We start from the raw sequence: 26,651 nt of genomic DNA on the forward strand, positions 1-26,651 counted from the left end.
AATCATGATAAGTTGATTAGTGGCAAAAGGAAATATAGTGAGAGGCCTCCTCTCTCATTTGTCCTCCAGTTCTCTTCTTCACAGGCAGTTCACGTTAACAGTTTCTTGTGTGTCTTTTTAAAGATATCCATGCAAACCCAAGTACAAGTGTATATTATTTTATTTATGTGGGTTCCCCACTCCCTGCCCAACATGGAGGTTCATTCTTTATTGTCTGTTTTGTGCCTTGTTTTTCTCACATCATCATGTATCAACACGTCACTTCCCATCCCTTTAGAGCTGCCTCGTGCTTTTTAATCCTGTGTCTGTGCCATCATTTATTGCGCCATCCCTTTACTGAATGACACTGAGTCCATTTCCAGGCTTTTCCCACTAGAGACAGGACCGGCCATGATGGCTCTTCTCCTGTATAAGTCATTGTGCTCGCGTGCAAGGGTGTAGATCTAGCCCGAGGCTTCTCTAAAAGATGCCTAGCGAGCTCCGAATCCTCCCTCCACAATCTCGTTCACTCCCATGGCTTCTGCGACTCCCTCCAGCTCCTGCCTTGGTGACTGGCACACGGGAGCCCTCAGTGAGTGGGAGTAAACAGAACTCCAAGCCTGACCGATGGGAGTCGGTCCCACCCATGGATTGCCTGCCGTTCCCCCGACCCTCCCCTTCCATGCCCGCCTCACTCCAGCCCTGCAGTCTGAACTCCTGACCCTTGCACGCTGGAGACTTCTACCTAGGTGATTGAGCAACACTTTGAAACAGTCTGTCTACACCACACTCATCCCCCCAAAATATACCCTGACCTCATCACGCTTCCTGCCATTTCTGGTTCAGTTGAAATTGCCAGCCAAGGTTGAAACTGCCACGACCTTTAGCTCTTTCCCTCCTTTGATCCCAGCATTTAGTCATCAGGTGTTGTCATTTCTCCCTCTTCAGCCTATCTGATCAGCAGAATTTAACTGAGCACAACTCAGTGCCTGGCTCTAAGTTAGGTGCTAGAGGCGAGAACCAAAGGCACGAGAGCAAGAGAGATATTGAGCACGTCATCCCGGTGGCCATTATCGCAGCCTCCCCGAGGGGTCAAACACACGGCCATTTTATAATCCATCCTCCACAGCACTGCCGGGTGATTCTCTGTAAGACTGTGTTGACCGTGTCCTTCCCCTGTTCAGAAACCTTTGGTGCTTTCTTCTCTCCCTTGAACTCCAGTCTCCTGTACCTGCCATTTTGAGTATCTGGATCGCACCCACCATTCTAACTTGACCTGATTCCACCAACTTCACTGTCATAGACCCTTGGCTCCGGCCCAGGGAGTCAAACTTTACTACGCAGTGATTGAACTCTTGCATGGAGATAAACTTGCAGTGGCTGTCATGGTACTCACTGAACTCTTTAATATTCCTTTGGTTGCAAGGCGCGGAAACCACCTCACATTAACTTAACGAAGAGAGAGAGTCTTATAGGAAGGCCCCTGGGGCAGCTCATGGGATCCAAGAAGTTGCCGAAAAGCCAAGGGAAGGGCAGGACCAGCTCTGGGGACTTCCCTTAAGGTAGATCGTGTTGTGGGCCCATCAAATCCCAGGCAGGGAGACTGTCTCCGTTCAGGTTTCAAACTGTTGGGCAAGAGATCTCATTGTTCCAGGTTGGTGATATGTCTAACTCCGGAACAGTCAGTTATGGCTGGGGGTGGGGTGGGTGAGAGTCAGGGTCACATAGCACAGAGCTGGCTCCAGGGGTTTCAGCTCTGTGTCTGGAACTGCTCCCAGAGAAGGGAGCTTCTTTGGAAGGCTGGCAGCCACCCCAGTCAGAGCCAACACGCCTACCTGTTCTTGGCTGATCTGCCACCTTCTTGTATCCATCTGTTTTTTCCTGTCGTTTTCTCTGCCGTAACATCACCACCTATTGAAATTCTGCTCAACTGTCAAGGGTCTGCTGAGAACTCACCTTCTCCTGGAATTTTCTCTGATCCCTTCAGGTGATACTCACTCTGGGTTAGTACCGCCTAGGTGTGGCAGGCACATTTTATACTTTGCTGGATTTGATTTGCTAAAACTTTGTTAAGGATTTTTGCATCTGTGTTCCTGAGTGTTATTAGTCTGTGGTCTCCCTGTAATTCTCTTGTTTTGTTTGCTCTCAAGTTATGCTTACCTTATGAAATTAATTGGAAAGTATTCCCTCCTCCTGAATTTCTTGGAGGAGTTTTGGGAGAACTGGTATTATTTCTTCCTTTATTTTACTATTTGGTAGAATTCACCAGTGAAGCCATCTGGGCCTGGAGTTTTCTTTGAGAAAAGGTTTCAAAGTATTCAATTTCTATAGTAGGTATTGGGCTATTAAAGCTTATCTGTTTCTTCTGTTCAAGTTTTGGTAGCTTGTGTCTTTCAAGGAATTTGTCATTTCATCTAAACTGTTGAATTTATTGGCATAAACTTTTTTACTATATTCCTATATTATCCTCCTTTTTTTTTTTTTTTCATTTTTCCTTTTTTTTCGGTCGTGCTGTGCAGCATGTGGGATCTAAGTTCCCCGATCAGGGATCGAACCTGTGCCCCCTGCAGTGAAAGCACAGAGTCCTAACCACTGGACTACCAAGGAATTCCCCTTTTATTAGCCTCTTAATGTTTGTAGGATCTATAATAGTGCCCCCTTTCTAATTCATGGTATCGATAGTTGAGGTCTTCATTTTTTTTTTTCCTGATCAGTTTGGCTAGAAATTTATCAATTTTATATTAATTTTATTTGTCCTCTCAAAGAACTTTCTTTTGGTTTCATTTATTTTTTTTCTCTGTTTTATATTTCATTGATTTCTGTTCTTTATTTCTTACCTTTAGCTGCTTACTTCAATTTTAATTTACTCTTCTTTTTGTTAAGATGGAAGCTTAAATCATTGATTTTTTTTATGCCACTCAGTTTATTTTATTTTACTTTTGAAAATTAACATACAATAAAATTGACTCATTTTGTGTGTAGTTCCATTAATTTTAGCATATTTATGGATTTGTGTGAACACTGCTATAATCGGGTGTTACGTTGTAGTTCTATCAAGCAAAAAATTCCCTCATGCTATTCCTTTTCAGTCATAGCCTCTCAATACCAGTCATTGATTTTTAAACTTTTCTTCTTTTATAAAATATGACTTTAATGCTGTACATTTTCCTCTAAGCACTGCTTTAGCTGCCTGCAGTAAATTTTGATATATGTGGTTTAATTTTTATTCAGTTTAAAATATTTTATAATTTCCCTTCTGATTTCTTTTTGTCTATTCTATCATCTGTGTAATTTCTAGCTATATTTCTATTATTGATTTTTCTTCTGGTTTGATTTTAGGTTATATTTGTTATATTTTCCCTTTTTTTTTTGGCATGCCAGATTTTTTTTTTTTTTTTTTTGACGGTACGCAGGCCTCTCACTGTTGTGGCCTCTCCCGTTGCGGAGCACAGGCTCCGGACGCGCAGGCTCAGCGGCCATGGCTCACGGGCCTAGCCGCTCCGCGGCATGTGGGATCTTCCCAGACCGGGGCACGAACCCGTGTTCTCAGCATTGGCAGGCGGACTCTCAAGCACTGCGCCACCAGGGAAGCCCCCAGATATTTTTTGATTGGTTGACGTTACTATGAATTTTATGTTGTTGGATGCTGAATTCTTGCTTCCTTTCAAGATTTCTGGGCTTTGTCCTGGGACAAGGTGAAGTTACTAGGAGTCGTTTGGGTCTTCTTAGGCGCTTGCTTTTGAGCTTGGTTGGGGCTAGTCCAGAACACCCTTTAGTCTCTGGCTCACTTGACCCCAGTACAGAGGCCGTCCCCTTCCAAGGGCTCTACTGGACGAGCCATGATTAGGTAGTCCTTCCACGCTGGCCGCTGGGAATGTGAGCTCTTCTCAGCCCCGTGTGAGCTCCTGGGGTTGTTCCACCTGCCTCCTCCCAGCAGGCCTTTCCCTTTCCTCACCTGCATGCACAGGGCAGACCACAGCGGGAGCCTAAGAAGGAACCCTCTTGCCTATCTGTGCAGTTCCCCCGTCTCTGCTACTGTCTTATATCAATTCCAGCCACTTGGCCTCTCTGAACTGCAGACTCTGCCTTCTCACCTCAGAGAGACCGTGAGCTTTGTTTGGGTTTTCTCAGTCTGTGGTGAGTCCTGGAAACTTTCCAGACGGTGACCTGGAGCAATCACTGGGCACACGGCCTTAGTTTCTTCTCTCTCAGGATCACCCTCCTGTGATGCCTGTTGTCTTGTCCAGTGTCTCATAACCATTGTTTTAGATGGTTTGCCTTTCTTGGCTGGAAGCTGTAGCATTTAAAAAAGAAAGTTTTATCAAGGTATAATTGATAAACAGTGAGCTGCACATATTTAAAGTGTACAATTTGATAAATTTTGACACATTTATACACCCATGAAACTATCACCACAGTCAAGTCAGTGTACGTATCCATCACTCCAAAAGTTTTCTCCTGCCCTTTGTCACCCCTCCGTCCCTCTCTTCTCCCACCCCTCTCCCTAGGCAACTCTGAACTGCTCCCTGCCACTATAGCTTGGTTTGCACTTTCTAGACTTTTATGTAAATAAAATCATGCGATAAATACTCTTCGTTTGTATGGCTTTTTTCAATCTGCATAATTATTTTGAGATTCGTCCATGTTGCTGTGTGTATCTGTGGTTCCTTTCTTCTTATGTTTGAGTAGTATTCCATGTGTAAATGTACCACAATTTGTTTACCTGTTCACCTGTGAACGGACGTTTGGGTTGTTTCCAGCTTTTGACCATTACAAACAAAGCTGCCGTGAACACTTGTATATAAGTCTTTGTATGGGCATGTATTTCCATTTTTCTTGGACAGATGCTGAGGAATGGGATGACTGAATCATGTGATAGGTGTGTGTGTGTTTGTTCTTAAGAAACTGTCAAACTATCTTCCAAAGCGAACGCGTGCTCTTACATCCCACCTCCAGTGCACGAGGGTTCTGGTGTTCTGACACCCTCACCAGTGGGTGGCACGACCACCTTTTTTATTTTAGTCATTTTAATGGGTACATAGTGGTGTCGTATTGTGATTTTAATTTGCGTTTCCCTAACGACTAATGACGTTGAACAGCTTTTTCAGTGCTTAGTCTGCCATCTTCTCATTTCCTTTGCCCGTGTTTTAATGGATTGTCCATTTTCTTATTGTTGAGTTTTGAGAGTTCTTTATATTCTATATACAAGTCCTTTATCAGATGTGTTTTGCAAAGATTTCCTCCCAGTCTGTGGCTGGCCTTTTCATTTTCTTAATAATACCTTTGGAAAAGCAGACGCTTTTAATTTCCATGAAGTTCCCATGGCACTTTTTTATACTTTTGCTCTGCATGTTTTCTCTCCCACTCTGGACCGCTGGGCCTCTGAAGGCAGAGACCGTGTCGCTCTCAACGGCCTCCTGCAGTACTCAGCTCGGTGCCCGACACCCGGTCAGCACTCAGCCAAAGCTTGCTGACTGATTGCCTCTCAGCCGAGTGGCAGCTCCCCAGCGCTGCTCTCTTCCTGGCAGCCGGTGCTCGGTGCTCAGGGCCTCCGCAGGGAGGGTGCTGTTGGGGGCGGTGGGGATGCCCAGCTCCAGAGGGTCAGGGGGCACGTGGGTGAACACTTCGTCTTACGGGGGGCTGGCTTTCTGAGCAGGCTTCCTTCCAGGAGCCCCGCCGTGTGCTGGGGAGTGGAGAAGTGGTGGCTGGCACGCCACGCTCCTTCGTCCATGATGTGGCCAGAGAGACGACCCTGCCGAGGTCCTGTTGGGGAGCCCACCTCTCTTCCTAAGAGTGGGACTGTGTATTCGAGGGAATTTAATTCCTTCTTCCACTTCCTGCTAATGCTTTTCATTTATTTATTCATTCACCCTTCTGACAAATATTTCTGAAGCCCTTCTTAGATGCCAGGCACTGTGGTTAATATTGAGAACACAGCGGTGAACCAAACAGAGATTCTTCTGGTGGTGAGTGTGGCTGCTGCGGAGGGAGCAAGGCGACAGTGGTGGAGGAGAAGACAGCGTGACGGGTGTGATCTGTGATTGTGGAGGAAGCCAGGGGTGGTGGTGCAGGGGTCACTAGCTTGGGTGGTCAGGGAAGGCTTCTCTGAGGAACAGACATCAGAGCTGAGGCCTGAAGAATGGGAAAGAATCGGCTCTGCAAAGATCTGAGGCAGGAGTGCTCCAGGCAAAGGGAACAGCCTGTGCAAAGGCCCTGAGGTGCAAAAGACCTTACAGGTTTGAGGAGCAGAAAGCCGGTCAAGGTGAGGCTGACCAGGTGGGCAGGGACCAGATCGTGAAGGGCCTTGAAGGCCACAAAAAGGAATTTAGATTTTATCCCAGGTGCAGTGGGAAACACCTAAAGAATTTTTAAGTAGAAGAGTGACATGGTCAGATGGAAATTTTTGGAAGATTACTCTGGCTGCTGGATGGAAAGTAAGTTAATGGGGGTGGGGGAGTGAGTTGCAAGGCAGAAAACTGGGAGGCTTGTGAGGAAGCTGTTGCAGTAGTCCAGACAGGGGTAATGTAGACTGAATTATGGCGTATTGGCCACGGAGATGGAGAAAAACTGGAAAGTTTTACGATACATTTTGGAGCTACAGCCAGGACGAGCTGATGGACTGGATGTGGGGGGTGAGTGAAAGGGACACTGGGGCAGCTGTGTGTGGCCATTTATGAAGACAGGGAGACAAGGGCAGGAGTGGGGCCGGGGGCAGAGATTTCTGCTTGATTTGGGTGGGAGTGGGCACCACGAGAGGAGTCTGTGTGATGCCCAGGGCCCTGCCTCCTGCCACTGTGTGACTGGTGGTGCCATTTCCAGAACCAGCAAGTGTGGGCTATGAAGCAGGTTTGGAGAGGAAGCTGGAGACTTCAAGTTCAGCACCCTGAGGCCCAGGTGCCTGGGGTACCCCCATGGGAAACTGCCTAGCAGGGGGAGCTGCCGCTTGGTTTATGCTCCAGTCTGGCCTGCAAGCACAGGTCTGCATTTGGGGGGGCCATTTGGTGGTGGTGGTGGCGGCGGCGGTGGGTGGGTGGGTGGTTGCTGTTTTGGTTAGGCAGCAGGCAGTTAGCTGCACTTAACCTTCAGCCTCTCTTTTCCAGATCCGTGCCCTCTAAGCAGGGCCCCTAATGAAATGGTCTCTTTCCGATAGATTTTCCATCATAAGACAATTTTAACATAAAAGCAATGTTAATAAAAACCAAATGTTAGCTCAGGCCTTCCAGTAAATCATAATAGATTAGATGCTGCACCGAAATGAATATCACAGTGGAAAGGGTTGACCGGTTGGAGGAAGGCTCTCGCTGTGATTCAGTCGGGCCCCGTGATGAAGACTGGTTCCTATCTGTAATAGCAGATGCAGCCCTCTCTCCTTTGTCAAGTCTGCAGGGCCCTGGCCCAGGGGAAGGGGAAGGGGGGTGAGTTTTGTAGCTTTGTCTTCCTAAAGGTTCCCCTGCTCCACCCACTAACCCTTCTACTCCCTGCCCCCTCCATTTATCATTGTTTACACAAGAGGAATCTTGGGCTTTTTGCTCTTTTTGTTTTGCTGAGAAGTTACTGGAACATGGATGAGAGGTATGGGAAAGGTTGAAAGGTAACAGGATAATAAAGGGAGGCTTTTGCTATGCGGAGAGTTGGGAAAATATCCTTTTGGATCTCGACTGACACATAATCAGAACTGGAAGTACATTGGAAATTGGCCCAACATCTGGTTAGCTTTCGAAATAGTTGGTCTATAGTCTTCCAAAGCTGGCAATGCTTGTGTGACTCCAGCAAAGGAGACCTAAAGAAAGAAAAAAAAATTTTTTTTAATTAATTAATTTATTTTTGGCTGCATTGGATCTTCATTGCTGCGTGCAGGCTTTCTCTAGTTGCAGTGAGCAGGGTCCACTCTTCGTTGCAGTGTGCGGGCTTCTGGTTGTGGAGCATGGGCTCTAGGCACGCGGGCTTCAGTTCTTGTGGCACACGGGCTCACTAGTTGTGGCTCGCAGGCCCTAGAGCACAGACTCAGTAGTTGTGGCACACGGGCTTAGTTGCTCCGCGGCATGTGGGATCTTCCCGGACCAGGGTTCAAACCCATGTCCCCTGCATTGGCAGGAGGATTCTTAACCTGCGCCACCAGGGAAGTCCAAGAAAAAAATTTTTGACTATTATTTTTACCTGGCACTATTGTGGTCTCTTTATGCAGGTTTGTCTGTCTACTTCTTTTTATGTAGCTTTGGTCTGGGTCTGTTCTACCCTTGTCCTGAATGGGGGTTTCCACTAAGGAGGAAGAATCTAGAACCCAGAGGGGAAGCTTAGGAGCTGGTTACTGACATCACGGAGCCACACCCTTCCCTTCTATTTGGGATTCTTTGAATTAGTTAGTTGGGAGTTTGGCCCCCACCAGGCCCAGCCTGCTGCTTGTAGGGTGGGAGTGATGACAAGGGAGACCCGTTCTGAATCACTGGGGCAGAGCGGGATCTGACCCCGGTGGGGAGGGAACGAGGAAGCGTGTGGTCTGCTGGAATCTGGACGTGCGAACGCAGCTTCCCGGGCCATGTGAAGTGCATCTGGGTTTCTCTGGAATTTGTCACTCGGCACTTAGGGGGTTGAAGCAAATAGGACAGTATATTATCTACAGTGTTTATTTTAGTCAGAGGGAAATGGCTGGCGAAGGAACTCGATCGGGTTTGCAACAAAACCTGCATCTCAGTGACTGGAAACCTGTGTGTGTGTGTATGTGTGTGTCTGTGTCTGTGTCTGTCTGTCTGCCTGTCCATCCGTCCACCTGCACATGTGCCATTTCCCTTTCACATGCATATCATTGTCATATTGTCACACTGACCTTGTTCATTCACAGCTGTGAGCCACTGTTTTGTTTGGACCCAGAAGAATGTCTTAGAGACAGTGGTGGGAAAAAGAGAGAGACGGGGAGGGAATGAGGCACCTGGCCGAGCAGGAACTTTGGGGAAAGAGCGGAGATGCCCAGAGGGGTTCTTTACGAAGTTTTGCCATGTGTTGTGTGGAATGGACCCTGCTCTCTGTCTCCCCTTGGCTGGTGGTAAAATCTACTGCACATAGGATGCATTGCAACATGGAGTCTGTTTTGGGAAAGTGCTGGAAGCAGGGAGATCACCTTGAGTGGCCAGGGGGATGGAGGCTGCTCTAGAGTTGGCCATGACAACCAGATCATGTCACCTGCTAGCTGCCTCCAGGGGTCCTGGCATCCAAGCCATGTCTGTCCCTCCCCTAGCTTCTGCCTCATCACTTCCACCCAAAGCCCCGATCCCACTCTCCCCGAGCTCTCCCATACTCCCTGCCCTGCCCCTTGGCCTGGCAAGTCCTGGTCGTCCCTGAACAGCTCATCCTTCAGAATCCAACCTAGCTGCTCGTCCCCTGCACTCCCCACAGACAGTTCAGCATGCCTTCTTTGGGCCTTCTAGAATAGCTTGACGTTAGCTTTGGTTAGCTTGTTTTCCTTTCTGTCCTTTTGTTCTTTCATTCTTTCTTTCCTCTTATAACACAGCTGATATAGAACTACATTAATTTAAGCCACGTTCAAAGTAAAAATTCCCATCAGTGCAAGGTAATGACAGGTAACTATTGAACGTGACCGAGTGCTGCTTCTTACTGCGTCCTGACAGCAACCCTGGGACGGGCAGTTTCTGTAATTATTCCCATTGAACATGTAAGGAGGCTGAGAGTCCAAGAGGTAAGTATCAAAACAAAATTCTTCCAGCACCTGGCACCTGGCTCTTTCCCCTTCCATCCCGGCCACAGTGCAGCAAGAACCCTGGGAGAGAACGAGCCCAAGGGCACGAGGAGGCCTTGCGGGGCGGGCGGTTGCTTTTGTCAGACCAGAGGGCAGGCCCCTCTCAAACTGTTGCTGTGGTCAGCTCACCACACAGGGGGTGCCACCCCCTTCCCAGCTGGATCCTGTCCATCTCCAGAATCAACCTAGTTCTAACTGTGCCTCTAACGTGGTCTGTGACCTTGGGGACGTGACTTAACATCTCTGGGCCTTAATTTCCTCACTAAAGGAAGAGGTTGCATTGGAATCTGGTCCTGTGATGTCTTGAGGTTTTTCAGTCCCCCTGGTTCCCCCGCTTCACGGAGGGTGGAGCTACCAGCCGAGGAAGGTCAGGATAACCTTGGCAGATTTTTCTTCCTGTTGAGAGAAGATTTTGCCACAGATTTCCTCATTTTTGACAAATTCTAAGGGAGTCAGGGCAATAATAGGCAAGAGACAAAAAAAGGAACTCGCCATGGAAATTCAAGAGCTGCTCCTGAGTCTGCCTCCCAGGCCCTCACGGCTGCCGCTGCGTCCCCGGGGGAGCCAAAAGCTGGCTCCGTCTTCTTTGAAGTGGGGTGACGGGTTGGGGGTCATGGAAGTGGGTGATGTGCCGGGCAGGCCGGGGAGCCATTGTTTTCCCCAAAACTGCTGCTGACAGTTCCCAGAGGGCCAAGAACGAAAGGGTAGAGAGAGATTCACGCGGTGTTGACATTTCTGGAAAAAAGCAAATGGTAGAAAGATTCAGTTGATGTCCTTCTTGCCATTTAATAAACCAGAATGCTTCAGAGTTAGACATTTAGCATCAAAACGAGATACAGAATCCACAAATCAAATTTTCATCACAATCAAATTTTTGGATGAAGCCACATCGGTGCGGTGTGAGAGGGGGACCTGCTTACCTCCAGCCCTCGGGCTGCCTCCACCCGTGTCATCTCCTTGGCATGACTTAGCCTCCGGTTCGGAGTTGGAAGGAATTCAGTAGCGCAAGATATATCGTTATGCTTTATTACGTCAACGTGTGAGTGTGGGAGTTACTTAGAATCCAGACAATCAGCTCCTCGCTGCTGTCCTGCAGTATTTTGTCAGGGTTCTAAATGAAGCATCATCTAGTACTCAAGGGGCCGTATTTCAAGAGTTCCCAGAAGTGCCACCACCCCCCTTTTGCAGAATAACAGGAAAAGACGTGCTTCAGGCACAAACAATCCTTCCAGCTCCCCAGGCGTGGAGCAAGTGAAATGTTTGTTTCTGCGAGCTTTTCTGCAAGCCTAGTTTTCCAGAGCCGTGCTCGGCGAGAGGAGAGGGTTTTGGAGCACTGCCCGTCTCACACCTGGCCTGGCGAAGTGACCCCAGCGGGGTCGTCCTGTCGCCCTAGCCCCCAGGTCCTGCTTTAGGAAAAGTGATGCTCGGTTCACTTAGACCCTGAGTGTGCCCTCTCTCCTTTCCCAAGCCCCCCACCCCACCCTCACCCTCCCCCACCCCACCCCCACCCCCGTCTCATCTTGGTCATTGAAATGCTGTTAGATTTCCCTGGAGGAAAAGTGATTCCTCTGCCCCTTAAACGTAGCCCCATAGATCCGCTCTCGCGCCTTTCTGTGAGCCCGGCATGGGGCTGCCGCCTCTGTGTTTCCCACGCGGGGGCCCAGCTCTCCAGTTTGGTGTTAAGAGCAGGAGATGCAATTGGTGGGCACGATTGTAGGTTCCTTTCTGTCTGGTCTGTTTCCCCCATTGTGGGACGGGTCTCACACAGGGGTGCCCTCGGGGGGTGCGCAGACCAGCCCCGAAACGGCAGCAAACCCCACAGTGCCAGAGTTTCTCCTTTTCCCACCCCCTTCCCGCTCCTCTGACTGTGCCCAGGAGCATGTCACAGTTGGGCTAGTGTAACCTCAGCACCTTTCACGCACCTGCCGATCGCCCTTTCTAATTCAGAGCAGGCCTCGGGCCACAGTGAGTAGCCAGTCAACAGTCTTTGGCTGAAACGTAAAAACCTTGTTGCTGTTGGTATTGCAGCCATGCTGATTTCCCATTTGCAAGTAGTATTAGAAAATGTATGTTTTAGGGAATTCCCTGGCGGTCCAGTGGTTAGGACTCGGCGCTTTCACTGCCGAGGGCCTGGGTTCAATCTCTGGTCGGGATCTAAGGTCCCTCAAGCTGAGCGGCATGGCCAAAAAAAAAAGAAAAGAAAAGAAAATATATGTTTTAATATATTTACTTAAGTTCCAGTTACAGAAAACTCTGAGGTGAGTCATAGTACAGGCAGCACCGGTCATGGCAGGAATCACAAAGACGGACCGTGGACGGCCGAGGTTGAGGAAGACCTGCTCGAAGGGGCCATTCAGGACACGGAGGGCACTCGGTATGGCAGCTGCGCCTACAGCCGGCCCCTTCCCTCCGTTTCAGGCATGGATCCTGAGAAACTCGAGCGGATCCAGCTGCCGGTGCCCACTGCGGCCGAGAAGACGACCTACAACCACCTACTGGCTGAAAGACTCATCAGGATCATGAACAACGCAGCCCAGCCAGGTGCCCGGGCGTGCAGGCGGTTCCCAGGGTTGGTAGAGTTACGGGGACCAGGCCCCACACTGGCACCAGGAGCCCTGGCTTCTAGATCTGGCCCTGCTGGGAATCCAGGCAGACCTCAGCCATTCCCCTGCCACATACCCCCGTGTCCTGGGCCACCCGGACCCCTCCCATCCAGCTGTGTCTTCGTCTCGAGGTCTCCTCCTCTTTCCTTCCCCCATGGTGTTTGTGCCAGACCCTCTGTTTCTTCTCCTTCCATACTCAACCCTGCTTTGGTCAGTTTTGCCTGTGTCTGCAGCCCTCCTCTTGGGGTGGCCCAAGGCCACATTTGAGCATGAACTAGGCTGAGAGTATGAGTACGAGATGTGCCCAGTGTCTGGCACGTGTCAGCCTAGTTCTGAGGTCTTGGCCAGCACCGACCTACAGCCACACTAGGGGCTAGAAAGAGCAAGTGGAATGAACTAGCACAGTGGGTCTCAGCTGGGGGCAGCTTTGCCTGGGACATTTTTGGTGGTCACAACTTGGGGAGGGGTTGCTACTGGCATCTGGTAAGCAGAGGCCAGGATGCTGCTAAACATCCTACAGTGCACAGGACAGGCCCCCACAGCAAAGAATTATCTGGCCCCAAATGTCAATGATGCCGAGGCTGAGAAACCCTAATTGCAAGGCAGGGAGAGAGGCCATCGGGGCGTGAGTGAGTGCGCGGGGAAGGGCCGGACGGAGATGCAGCCTGGTGGAGAGAGAACCGCTGGGCTGAGTGATCAGGAGCAGTCCAGGGGGTGGCCCCAGTCAGGCTCAGGAGAAGGGCAGGCGTCCAGGGTTGGGACTGCAGATGAGGACCTCAGAGTCAAGGGGGGAGGTGGCCAGAAGCACAGTGTGACTGCTGCGGAGTGAGTGCAGGGGCTTGGAGAACCGGGTCCAGGGCCTAAAGGGTATCAGTAAACTCAACAAATGTTTATTGAGTGCCTCCTGCATGCCAGCCTCTGTATGCGAGGGACGAGGGTATAGGAAGTAGGGGACAGACGTGGATCCTGTACTCCAGGAGCCACGGCTGGGGGTCTGTGGAATCTAGACCTCAATGTGGGGTCAGGGCCAGAACTAACACTGTGGGGCTCACAGATGTTTTTTTTGTTTGTTTGTTTTTGCGGTATGCGGGCCTCTCACTGTTATGGCCTTTCACGTTGAGGAGCACAGGCTCCGGATGCACAGGCTCAGTGGCCATGGCTCACGGGCCTAGTCGCTCCTTGGCATGTGGGATCTTCCCGGACCGGGGTACGAACTCGTGTCCCCTGCATCGGCAGGCAGACTCTCAACCACTGCGCCACCAGGGAAGCCCTCACAGATGGTTTTTAAAGTCACAGGAGAGGAGAGAGGCGTGTCTAGGACTGAGCTCTGGGCCACTACCGATCTCTGAAGGTGATATAGAGGGGGAGCCAGCTCCAGAGCCTGGGCCAGGCCCCACGTGGGAGGGGGAGGGCCAGGAGGAAGGTGTCCTGGGTGGCAAGAAAGATGTGGGTGGCTCAGGACCAAGGGGCGCTCGGTGGAGTCAGTTTCCACGGGAGGTCTAGTTGGGGGAGGCGGAGCACGTTCCTGAGGATGGTGGCCCCAGACCGGTTGGCAGGAGCTGTGTAACTGGACGGGCCTCGGTGATGGGGAAGGTGGAGCATGGCCTGGGTGCTGGGGAGGAGCGTCCACGGTGGGGAGGATCGGCAGGCCCCCTGAGGACGGTGTATTTCTGAAGAGAAGAGGTTGGGGCAGCTCAGAGGGACAATCTGGAAGCTTCGATGAGGCCTCAGGAGTTTGCTGCTCCCTCTGTTCCCCTGGAGAGATGGACCAGCAGGAGGAATAGTCAGCAACTTGGCAGGAACTTGCAAAGGAAGAAGGGTCTTGGTGGAAAATCACCATCCGCTTGCCTGGAGGCAGCAGGAGGGGCGTTTCTGACCTGGCCCACAGCGCAGCTCTGTGGAGGGGCAGGCGGGAGTGAGACTGTGCTCCGGAGAACTCCTGAGCTTGCAGGAGGGCAGGGGGAGGGGGGGCACTGCTGGGCCTGGGCCGTGGTGCAGAAGTGGTGGTGGGGCTGGGACGGGGAGAACGGCCGAGCTGAGACTAACCAGCCTCTGCCCGGGTGGCCCCTGGGGTTGTGTCGTGCTTAGGAAGGCCTGGTTTTGCTCGTATGTAACCAGTTCATTTTTGGGCAAACAGATTCCCTCTTCTCACCTGTTTGCTGCCCTACCCCCACCACTGCCCTAACACACACACACACACACACACACACACACACGCACGCACGCACGCACGCACGCGTGCGCGCAGCGTTAAAGGCCAGCCAGGGAGGTGTGCAGCGGTGTGTCTGCCTTGAGTTTTTCCCCAGTGGTCCATCCTGGTCCCTGTTGTTTCCAAGACCTCTGAGATGTGGCCTAGAAACTACCCCCTCTCCTGGCCCCTCCTTCCACATGGAGGCCTCTCCCCAGAAATGAGATTAAAGACTCAGGGGGAGTTTGCTAAGAGCAGAATGCCCTTCAGTCAGCGGTCACGGGTGCTTTCTAGGCACGATGCCAGATGTGGGTTTTGGCATTCAGCGCACCTGGAGTCCACCACAGCCCAGGGTGAGACTTGGGACAAGCCACTTCACTTTTCTAAACCTCAGCCTTTAGAGAACCCATTGCAGTGGGGTTTTAGAGAGACTCCTTGAGGGAGCATCTCTAAAGCACCCAGACCATGCCTGGCTCACAGCAGGACAGCAGGTTGTGTTAGTCAGAACTTGGTTGCAGTTGACAGAAACCCAACTGAGACTCGCTGAGACAATACAAACAAACAAACAAGACTGTTGGCTTGCATGACTTCAAGTCTGTTGGGCGCTGGCTTGAGGCACAGCTGAATCCGGGGCTCAAACAATGTTTTCAAGCCTGTCTTTGGGCTCTGTGGCCTTCTGCCTTGGCCAGATGACTGCCTGCAGCTCCCGCCACCTGTCTCTGTCGGGCTCTAGACTTGCTGTAGCAGAGACGCTGGGCAGCCTGGTGGAAGGGAGGACTCAGGGCTCAGTTTGTAGAACACGCTGGTGAGGTGACCACTGCGGACTATAGTGCTCGGGCCATCAGGGCCCCACCGCTGTCCCTGTCCTCTCCGCAGCCCAGCACGAGGAGAGGGTCTTGAGCCCGGTGGTTCCAGTAAGTTGTGGAACTGAGCCTTACTGACTGTGACTGGCTCCCTTGCTCGCCCCCTACCCAGTCACTGTGACCAGGGGGCTGGATGGCCCTGACCAGCCTGGGGGATGTGCCCACCCCTGGGACAGGGGAAGCAGGACCAGCTCCACCCAAATCACATGACCGAGAGCAGGGCTAGTGGATCTCCAAGGGAAACTGGGGGTGCTTGTCCCTGAAGAAAGGGAAGGAATGCTGGACAAGCAAAGTGACCGCAGATGGCCACTTTCTAGGCCTTCAATAATAAGTAGTTACCCATTTTTCCTGCCTCCTCTCCCCCCATAAGGGGACTTTGGGTAGCATTTGGTACAGGCGATTTTGATGAGAACATTCAATTGCAATTGATTGGGAAGGAGGTTGGCACATGGGGGCTCCCTCTGTACCCCCACTGGATGTCGGGGGACCTGTCAGCTGACCTCCAAGTCGGGAAGGCAAGAGACTGCCTGTGAGGGCATGCAGCCCGGGGTACGCGCGGCTGACCCCGGTGTGCTCCGCAGATGGCAAGATCCGGTTGGCGACGCTGGAGCTGAGCTGCCTGCTCCTAAAGCAGCAAGTCGTGACCAGCACGGGCTGTATCATAAAGGACGTACACCTGGCCTGCCTGGAGGTGAGGCCCCCTTCCTCCTGCACCCGTGCCCCGGGGGAGGGCAGGAGGAGGTCGAGGGAAGCTGCTGCATCCAGACCGCAGCCCGGTCCGCGGCACCACTGCGAGGAAGCTGGGCCCCAGACCCCTGCCGCCCCCTCTGCCCACTTGCTCCCGCAGACCTACCCTTCCACTGAGATGGGCCCGAGAAGCCCACTTACTAGTGAGTTTTAGTAGTTCTCTTGTATTTGGCTCTGAATTTGTCTCCGGGATTTTTTTCTTTTTATATTATGAAAGTTTTATACGTGTACAGATACACATTTATTTATTTATGGTTTATCGTGCTACTATGTTCATTCATTGTTTTAAATAGCTCTCATTGTCTTCCCTCTTATTTTCCATGTTTATTTTAGAAAGTTTAGAAACTACAGAGAGGTAAAAGGTAATGATAGTTGACACTTCGGTGTGTGTCTTTCCAGATACCACATACACTCACACACACGTTTACAAGTGAATTTTTCTTTTTATAAAAACAGAGTTATCAAGGCCATGTTGTAGAACCCGTTTCTCTCATGTAACTGTGTATCAGCAGCTTTCCATGTCATCACATTGAATCGTCTGTCCTTTGCCCATTTTTATTTTGAGCTCCTTCTCCCCCACCCCCTTACGAAGAACCACTTTATAGATTAAGATTATTAGCCCAGCGTCTGTCTTATATAGACTCAGACTTTAGAATTTGTGATTTACCCAACTCACTCGCCTCCATGAGACCTGCCCCCTCACACCCTCCCTCTCTTTTAACAGGGAGCCCGAGAAGAAAGTGTCCACCTGGTGCGGCATTTCTATAAGGTAAACTGCCGGAACTCAGGGGTACAGCAGTGTGTGTGTGTGTCGTATAAACCAGACTGTAGTGTCTTCAGTTATTTCTTACACCCTATGGGTCCTGAGTAAAAATGTTCAATTTCATCCTCTCCGGAGCAGTGGTCTCTGCACTTTTCTGTCCATGCTCTTGTATCAGAACAACTTCTGAGGACTCACCCCTAGTATGGGACTGTTTATTTATCAATTATATATGAATTTGTTCATTGATGGATTTACATGTAAATGATGAATTATATACAGATAGTCATATGACTAAATAATACATATGAACTTATGTGTTCATGAATTACATATGCTTATACATATAAAATTACTGAATTACATATGAGTTTATAAATTATATGCATGTGTATTATTTATATACATGTACAGGCAGACCTCAGAGATCCTGTGGGTTTGGTTCCAGATCACCACAATAGAGCAAATGTCACAATAAAGAGAGTCACGCAAACGTTTTGGTTTCCCAGCGCTAATCAAAGTTATGCTTACATTGTACTGTGGTCTGCTAAGTGTGTGATAGCATGGTGTCTGAAAAAAGAGTACATACCTTAATTAAAAATACTTTACTGCTAAAACATGCTAACTATCATCTGACAACACAGGGTTGCCATGGACTTTCAATTTGTAAAAAACATTCAGTATCTGTGAAGCAGTAAAGCAAAGTGCAATAAAATGAAGTGTGCCTGTGTGCACATACGGGCTCTAAACATTTATCATGAATGTAGTGAGAGCTGGTAAAGGACCACCATAACTTTCAGTATTTGGAAAACTTGTAGATCTGTCTTCAGTTTCCAGATGATTCGTTTTAAGATACTGCATTGTGATGGTTTTGTTTACCTCTTTTCTTAAGGCATAATATAGCCTTAGGCAAGGCTCATCATTTGTCGGCAACAGTGGATTAATCCATATGCCAAGCAGTCTTAGTTTCTGACTCTTTGGCCTCCACATCAGATCTCTCCAGATCCAGTGAGTGGTGGTTTCCCCTTGTACTCTGGCTGATGAAGAGATCCTCCCTGGAGGAGGAAAGGCATGGGCCCCACCCTTTTCTCATTCACTTGCGCTGTTATTCATTGTTTGTACTCACAGCAGTTTAGCTGTGAGCTAGATACACATATGAACGGGAATCTTTTTCTTCGTAAGAAGCTTTTTAAGCCACCGCCCATCATTGTCAGTGTTCGTTGAGATAAAACCAGGTCATGTAATCTGGAAGTGTACCTTGCCGCGATCAGATGACGCCACGCAGCTGCAGTACGGCGGACATGCCCAGACGAGGGTGGTACCACTGTGGGCCCCACGCACCTGGGCAGAAATCCCAGTCTCCCCTTAGACCGGCCCAAACCACACTTGGCCTTGAAGTGAGGATACGAGTCCTCGGCAGAGGCATCTTTGAAGCTCTTTCCGGTATAACTGCTCTTAGTTTATTCCCCTGCCCCCCACCCCCACCCTGGCCCCCAAAAAGCTTCTGGATTGCAAAAACAGGAAGACATATAGGTAGGCATCTTCCCAGAGGATTTTTCTTTCTCACTGACAAAAGGAGAACTGCATTTGAATTGCAGCTCCCTTCTCCCAACCCAGATTTTTCTCTCTTGTATCCTAAAAGGTTTGCACCCTAAGTACAGTATCTCACAAGCTTATGGATATTCTCAAGGGTTGCTATTTCTGTGGTTATTGCATGGTTCTCACACCACACAAGAACTTCCAAGTTTACCTGTGGTTCTGATCACTGGAAAAACATATAGAGGACCTATTGCTTTTCCCACCCCCAACTGTGTGTGGGGTGGGGGGGCGGGGAGGGCGCTTAGGAGACAGGCCAGGTCTAGCAGCCCTGACATGCTCAGCCAAGTCTCCCCTGCCCTCCCCCGTTGCAGGCCTATCCAGGGTGGTCATAATGACTTGTGTGCATCAACTCATTTTGTCTTCCTATTGCACAGACGTGGGCTCTCATCCCAGTCTTGCAGTGAAACAAAGAGAGGCTCCAAGAGGTACGGCTGAGATTGGCCCCTGGTCTATGTGTCTCACAGCCAATTCCTCCCCGCCACCCTGTTCTGGGAGGGACCTCCGGGGCAGAGTCATCTGGGCTGCAGGAACTCCAAAACCCCAAAGGCGCACCTCAAAAACAAATGGAACAAGCCGTATAATTTTAGAGTTAAGCATATTTAATCATACTCTTCCTTTCAGAGGTGTGGAGCCTCATAGCTTTAACATGACAACTTAACCGAGATTCTTATTTTCTCCAACCATTCTCAGCAAGCAGATGGCCTTAAATACTTGAAACGTTAACCCTTTTTATATTTTAATTATATATGAAGTTATTTTTGTTGTTTTTACTTAATTGCCTTGACACTAGAAATCTAACTACACATGCTTGAAAAAAAGGAGAAAAGCGTTGAGGTTCCATTTGATATTTGGGCTTTCTTTTGGGTGTGTGTGTTCTTATTCACGTGTGTATTTCACTTCCTGGTGATTTACCAGAACTCGCTAATAAGAAACAGATGGTCCCCAAAACCTCAAACTGGAGTTTATAATACTTTGTTGTTTATGGGGAAAAAATGTGCATAATCTTCTCTTTCCTTCCTTTCTTTTTAGGGAGAAGAAATCTTTTTGGACATGTTTGAAGATGAGTACAGGAGCATGACGGTGAGTGAGGGGCCAGACGCGCTTGTGGGTATGCAAAGCTTGTCCTGCCGAACCAGGGGAGAACTCATCTCATTCGGAGCTTTCCATCCGAATGACAGAGACTGGTGGGGAAGTGCATTGACAACAGTGCCTTTTGATCCCCACCAGTGAAACTTCAGATGACATTCACTCCCCCTAAGTTGGGCTGAGTCATAAGATGGTTCAGAAAGATTCACTTTGATATGAATAGTATTTGATTGAGGACTTAGTCCGTGTCAGGTGAGTCCGTGTCAGGTGTGTGCAGCATGTCGTACATGTGAAATCTCTTAATCCCCATGTCAGCCTGATGGGAGTCACTGCTATCATTATCCTGCTTTTGCCGATAAGGAAATAAGAGTCAGGGAGCTTGAGGGAGGCGCCCACATGTGCCCAGGCATCGAGGAGCAGAGCCGTCACCTCCCAGTGCCCTGCCCTGCTCTGCATATTGTGCTGCCTCCTTCTTCTCTGTGCCACCAGAATGTTCCCGCACCTGGCTTTTCCTCGAACCTGCAGTGCCAGCCCGGGGTCTCCCCTGTCTTGCAGAAGATTGCAGGTTGCTCTGTTTTGTTCATTCGCCTCTGGATCCCCAGCACCTGCCCCTTAGTTGACACTCAGTAACTAGATGATAAATCGCCCTTTTCACGGACAAAAGAGTGAAGTGATTCGGGAACTTTACAATAAACCCAAGGGTTTAAAATGTCAAAAAGAAAAAGACAGCGTGTGCTGCGTGGCTCCCTGGCCCATCTCCGGGTGTCTGGATGGCTGGGCCCTCACCACATCCTCGCTCACAGCACATCTGAGGCCTCGCGGAACCTTTTCAAGGGAAAAGTGTAAATTGGTATAATTCACCTCCAGAAGTGCCCCAGCAGTGACCAGGCCTCCTCTCGGTGCTATGTGAGCCGCCCGTGTGTGCCTCACACCTTTGATGCCCACACCCCATTATCCCCTCGACCCCCCCAAAGAGTGTCTCAGTCTTCTACTCTTTGGACCATGAATTGGAGTGGAGTGGAGTCAGTGGTCAGCTGCCGCCTTATGTTATGCCCGTGACGTCCCCTTCCACAATGTAATTCTCCAGAAGTTTGGCTTCTTGTTTGGAAACGTAAGGCTCGTGTGTCACTTGACAACACAGTAAAGCTTGGGCTCCTAAACCCCTGCACAGTTTCTGCTTTTGCTACTTACTAACTGGAACCCTGAGCGGGTTGCTTACTTCTGAGCCTGGATTTTTCCATCTGTAAAATGGGGCCCAGACCACACAGCTTTCCAGGCTGGTTGTGAAATACCTAAGGGCTGCCTCCTATAGAGGTTCAGCACCACGGATATTCGGTTCCCCTCCCTCCTGCCCTAGGGAGCTTCCTGGGTTTTGTTTGTTTGTCTCAGTGACACATTTATTGCATGTTTTGCACAAAGCCTGGAACTCTAGGGAAGGAACAGCTGGCATATACCCAGCACCCCTATCTGAGTTGTTAGCTCAGACTTAAGGAAATCAGCACTAAGCTCAGCGAAGTTGGCACAGCCTCTCGGGTGCTGCCAAAGCCAGGCCTTCACTTCTGACCCTTCACTGTTTCTCCTGTCACCTCTTGCTTCATGCAGAGGCATAATGGGCAGGAGTCCTCGAGGGGGCTTGTCGGAGGTGGTTGGGAGCGGAGGGGTGGAGAGGAGGGAGCTGCGAGGGAGCCGAAGGCAGGCCGGGAAGGCCCTGCGGGAAGGCTGGAACCCCAGGTGCCCCGGAGACAGGGCTCTGCCACCCCCACTCTGGCGTAAAGGAATAGCGACGGTAGACCTCAGGCCTTTGGAGGAAGGCTTCACGGGTCCAAAATAAGAAGGTAGGCAGCACGTGCGAAGGGGCTCCCTGTTCACCAGGTCTCTGGACGGCCGGACCCTCTCCACAGCTCTGCCTTGTTTAGTCAGCTTTATGTTACAGGAGGGAAAAAAGTGTGATATGATTGAAGCCCACTTTCTAAAAGAGTCCAGAAAAAGCTCATGATGCTTAAAGGAGTAAAATTAATTCTATAGAATATTTACCTTTGTGAAATGTCATTCCTTTATGATGCCAGGTAAATGAAGTGTCAGTGTCCAACAACACGTGCAATTAAGGGGTCAGTACTGACGCAACAAAGTTCCAGGAGGGGAGGTGATGTTAGCATGTGTCTTGGTAATCGGAGAAGGCTTCCTGGAGGCGGTGTGGAAGGAGGCAGACAGCTCTGCCCCTCTGGCCCAGTGGCTGTGGGCACGCACCCTCCCTCCGAGCTCAGCGATCCCCTCTGTAGTATGGGACAGCCCCAGCACCCGCCCAGTAGGAGGTGAGCCCTGCAGGGGCCTGGCGAGAAGTAGGTGCTTAATAAGTGACTTGGTTCTGTTACCCCAGGTAAGAAGCCAGGGGGACAAGGAAGGAAGGGGAAATGCGGGTTGTGTTGTGGAAATCATAGTGGGTCTGGAGAAGGGCAGGCCTGGGTCCGTGCCATGGTTCTGCCGCCAGCCGGCTGAGTGCGCCCACATCCATTCTTCGGCTTCCCCAAGCCTCCGTTTTCTCGGTAAGTTCGGCAGCCTCCCTGCTGGGGTTGTTGGGAGGCTTGGACAGGGCCTACGCGCAAAGCCGCTAGTTCTCTGCCTGGCCCGCAGTCAGGTCCCCTTAAACGGGGGCCACGTCGCTACATCTGCTGTCATCGTATTGGAAGTGCCAGCGAAGGAGGCGGGCAGCAGTCAGGCTTCCGCACACAGGGCAGACCACCCTAAAGGGACCACCGTAAAGGGCTGGCCTCCTTACTGAGGCCCCTCTCCCTGCTGCGGCGAGGGGAACAAGAGGGTGAGAAAGAAGAGCTTTCCACAGCAGGGAGGCAGCTTCTCCAGAGTGTCTGAGCTGTCACTGCAGATGAGGGGACATCTGCAACTTCAAAAACAACAAGGCACATCTCTCACATCTGGCTGCCTCGAGGCTTCACTCAGTCTGAATCTCAGTTGATGTGCTCTTTAATATGTGCCGATGGAGGTGAGAGGCCAGTGTCACCTGCCCCAGCGCCTTCCTCCCTTCAGTGAGCTTCCCTTCGATGTCTGTCTTCTAGATGAAGCCCATGAATGTGGAATATCTCATGATGGATGCCTCCATCCTGCTGCCCCCCACGGGCACGCCGCTGACGGGCATTGACTTTGTGAAGCGGCTGCCGTGTGGTGACGTGGAGAAGACCCGGCGGGTGAGTGGGCGCTCTACTCAGCCTCTCCTGGGCTGCTGCCCTCCAGGAGCACCTCCGGAGCGGGGGGGCGGAGGGTTCCCGACCACATCCAGACCTGCCTTCCAACACGCCTTCAGGAGAGCCAGAGCTCCTCCCTCGCACCCCGCCACCAGGCCTAACTTCCCCAGGCGCGCTGCCCTTTGTTAAAGCAGAGATTGAAATTCCATCGTATCTGGCCACAGATGCCGGATGTCGGTGTTGGTGGCAGGCAGGCTGCCTTCGCTGGCGCGGAGCTGGCCCCAACCCCAGAGCTCTGAAAGAGGAAGCGGGGCCAGGCTTCTGCGAAGGAGCATGGGGGGTGAGCAGTCGACATAGTGCAGGTGAGGCTGCTATGAAAGCAGCCCCGTGAGGCCGGGTCCCCCAGAGATGGTGGTGTTAAGGTATCTGAGGGATCTTGGGGACGAGGCACATGCAAATGCAATTGTGATTCTTGCTGGCCTGCAGGAGAGGTGTGTGAAGAGATTAGTTCTCAGAACCCAGCTGCAGTGTGTGCTTCCGTTATCAGCACTTTTTTTCTGAAGCAATCTCCCAGGGCTGTTCAGGGTATTTTATCTCCCTGGTAAGATCAGTTTCTTTCTTAGAAAGCACCATAACCTTTTCCTAGAAAATCGTTCCCTGGAGATGTGGCGGTTAGTGGATAAATTAGAGGAATTCATTGCACTCGGCTCCCGTTATCAGGCCGCATCTTCCTCTGAGTTAATCCAAGTGTAACCAGAGTGGCAGAAGTGTTTTAACCTTTAGATTTTGAGGAGCGGGATTAACTTGCTGGATCTGCCTAAAGCAAGAGGATTCCATGGCCTTCCTGCTGGTGATTTTGCCTCAGATGCCTGGCCGGGTGGGGGTGGGTCACAGAGGAAGTTGGACCTGTGTCTGCAGTCAATCCACCTTCCCTGCTGTCTGACCAAACCCACAGCCCTCACCGCAGGACCCACCCTCTCTCCGGGCCAGTGACACCTTCCTTCCTTGTGCTCCCAGCCAGGGCTGTGGGCCCCATGGCCGGGCACGTGATTGTTTGCGGGCGGCAGTGTTTGCACTGGGCATCCTTGGCACCGGCCTTTACGGGGGGATTGGTTCTGACAAATGCATGTCATGTCTGCACTCCTTCATGGAGTGGACACGCTCACCCTTAACCTTTGGTTGGCCTAGGAGATGCTCCCAAGCAGGGTAATGGCAACACACCCAGTCAAGCTGTTGTATCCCCAGGCCAGAGAGGACCCCGTCCCCAGGTCCTCCTTGGACCCTGAGCCAGAAGGTCCAGAAGATTGTGAACGTTGAGAGCTGCTGCTCTGGGTTGCATCCTGCCTTCTTTTCAGTCCACAGTCCGTCAGGTTTCCTTAACAGTCACATGAGCTCATAGCCTGTGTGATAAAGCAGATCATTCATATCAGTTCTTTATATGAATTTCCTCACGTAATTCTACAACCACTCTAGAAGGTTGGCGCTAGTATTATCCCCATCTTGCAGAGGGATAAACTGAGGCACGAAGAGGTCAAGTGATTTGCTCAAGGTCCCCCAGCTAATAAGTAGCAGAGCCAGAATGCAACCTAGGCAGCGTGGCCATTCTGACCCGCTGCCTGCCACTGCCGCCTTCATTGTGTTTATTAGCCCCACTCCTCAAGGAATCAGAGTCTAGAGGGCGAGGTGGGAAGAGGCAGTGCCATTCCATGGGCCAAGGCCGTTTCTAAAGGAACATGGGGTCAGGTCCCTAATCCTACCCGGGGAAGGAGGTGGAGCAGCACAGAGGGCTGGTCCTTGAGCCGAGACTGTGGGGAAGGGCTGGGCAGCTGGGGGAGGCAAAGGCCCAGAAAGACGTGGCACATTCCAGCACCTCCGACAAAGAGGGGACTGTGGCCGGAGCCCACCGTGAGGGAGGCTACGTGGGAAGTGATGGGGCTGGGAGGAGCTGAAGGAGGCAGTTCCCAGAGGCCTTGGAGCCCAGCGAGGACCTTGGCCTTGTTGGCTGGTTCCTGGCATCATGTCCTGCTGGCTTGGGGCAAACGATTTTGATCCACAGGAGAAATTTAGGGGTGAGGCGTATGGCAGAGGGAAGGTTGCTTGGGCTTTGCGGTTCCTGCTCCCTTCTGAGCCACTGTCTCCTCACCCAGAAAGCAGCAGTGCCTGTCCTGCCAGCGTCCTCAGGAGGACTCAGCAGTAAGGCAAAAACACAAAGGCCAGTAGGTGCCTGAGGCTGGGGTTCTTCCTCCCTTGCCCTCACATCTCTCTTAGTTCAAGTTCCCAGGACTGTGCTGCACGCCTCCCTTGCCCCAGATGGGCTGCTAACTGAAGCACAGGCAGAGCCCCTGGGACGTCTGGGCTTCCCTGGGGTCGCTTGTGTCCGGTGAGTTTATAAAAGCAACTCTCAAGTCCCAGCATCCGTGGGTATAGAGCCAGGGAGAAGGTGGCAGGATGAGATAAAAGGGGGCTGGCCATCTCAAAGCAGAGCCATCCACCTGAGAGAAGCTTCCGTTTGTGACTTCCAGGATCCATTTCTGAAGGGGAATTTTGACCCTTCGCCCCAGTCCAGTTCCTGATGCAAGGCAGCTGTCTGGAATCCTCCAGAAGCTTAGCTCCTCGGCCCATTTCAAGCATCAGAACACAGCAGTGTGCTTTGAATTTGAGCTAAAGGAAGTGTATGGTTTAGCAAGCAATTGAGGGCTTATGTGGTTTGTTTCATGTTCTTTGCTTGTATCCAGAGAACATTCCATTTCGTCCTGTTGGATTCAAAGGTTTTCCTTCCCTTTCTTTTTTCCTTCTGCCGAGTATAGGCTTTTCTAACTTTTAGGAGGCTGACCCTTTTCAGAAATCCCACCCTTTATTTTCCTTAAGGACTTGTCAAAGTAGTTCAAACCACCCTTACTGGTAAATCATTCCTTCGTACGTTCGTCAAAGAGCCGCTGGACTCCTGAGGGTGCAGGAGTGAGTAGGGCATGCGGCCCTACTCGGGGCCTCTCATCGCATGGAGAGAGGCAAAGTTTATGAACAAGTGTGATACCAGGCTGCAGTGAGGGCTATGAAGGAAAGAGGGGACACCGCTTTGGAGAGAGTGATCAGGGGAAGCTGCTCGGCCAAGGTGACATCTGAGCAGAGACCTAGAGAGTGAGAAGGAGCCAGCCAGGCAAAGATGTAAAGGAGGCACTTTCCAGACAGAGGGAGCAGTAAGTGCAAAGGCTGCGAGATGCAGAAGAGTAAGGCATGTCCAGGGAGCAGGGTGACTGGAGCGGAGTGAGGGAAGGGGTTAGGAGAGGAGGGTCAGAGCCTTGCAGACCGCGGGGAGACATCTGGCAATAAAGTCATGTTTTCCCTCTTGCCTTTTGCAAGTTACACCATTTATCCTATCATTCGACATATTTATCAAGCATTTTCTAGGCACTGTGCTAGATGCAAGAATAGAGAGAAAACAAATAATACAAAATAAGACCAAAATAGCAAAGAGTGCCACTGAGCCATCCCAGCTAAGAAGGGAGATTCATGTTGAAATGAGGTCACAGGAACTACTGGCATCTGATGAGGACATGCATGCAGAACCTTGGACTTGAGCTGGACCCACCCCACATGGAAGGGCAGTTGAGAGAAGCAGTTAAGAAAGAACACAGGCTCACAGACCAACCAAGGTTCAATCCCAACTTTAGCTGTGTGACCTTGAGCAAGTTACTTAACCTCCCTGAGCCTCAGGTTCCTCATGTATCCTGCCTGTCAGGTCTTGCCCAGAGTAAATGGGAGAGAGCAGCTGTGAGGTGCCTGAAGAGTGGTAGAGCATTCTAGCATCTTGAGTGGGAAAGAAACAGAGTCTTTTAATGATCTAAACCTACTGAAGCTTAATGCTAGAGAAAAGAGAG

General features: G+C 50.8%; 1 protein-coding gene across 4 annotated transcripts in view; it reads left to right on the top strand.

The window, feature by feature from the left end:
- The window catches only part of CLEC16A (C-type lectin domain containing 16A), a 209,942-nt gene that overhangs the window by 73,974 nt on the left and 109,317 nt on the right, over positions 1-26,651 (top strand). For all 4 annotated transcript variants that reach the window (XM_060031745.1, XM_060031747.1, XM_060031746.1 and 1 more), the window contains exons 13-17: positions 12,149-12,271; positions 15,966-16,075; positions 16,856-16,900; positions 19,520-19,570; positions 22,648-22,776. In XM_060031745.1, coding sequence (XP_059887728.1) covers positions 12,149-12,271; positions 15,966-16,075; positions 16,856-16,900; positions 19,520-19,570; positions 22,648-22,776 — 458 coding nt within the window. The remainder of the gene's footprint in view (positions 1-12,148; positions 12,272-15,965; positions 16,076-16,855; positions 16,901-19,519; positions 19,571-22,647; positions 22,777-26,651) is intronic.

Source organism: Delphinus delphis, chromosome 15, assembly GCF_949987515.2.
Source record: "Delphinus delphis chromosome 15, mDelDel1.2, whole genome shotgun sequence".
NCBI classification, from domain to species: domain Eukaryota; kingdom Metazoa; phylum Chordata; class Mammalia; order Artiodactyla; family Delphinidae; genus Delphinus; species Delphinus delphis.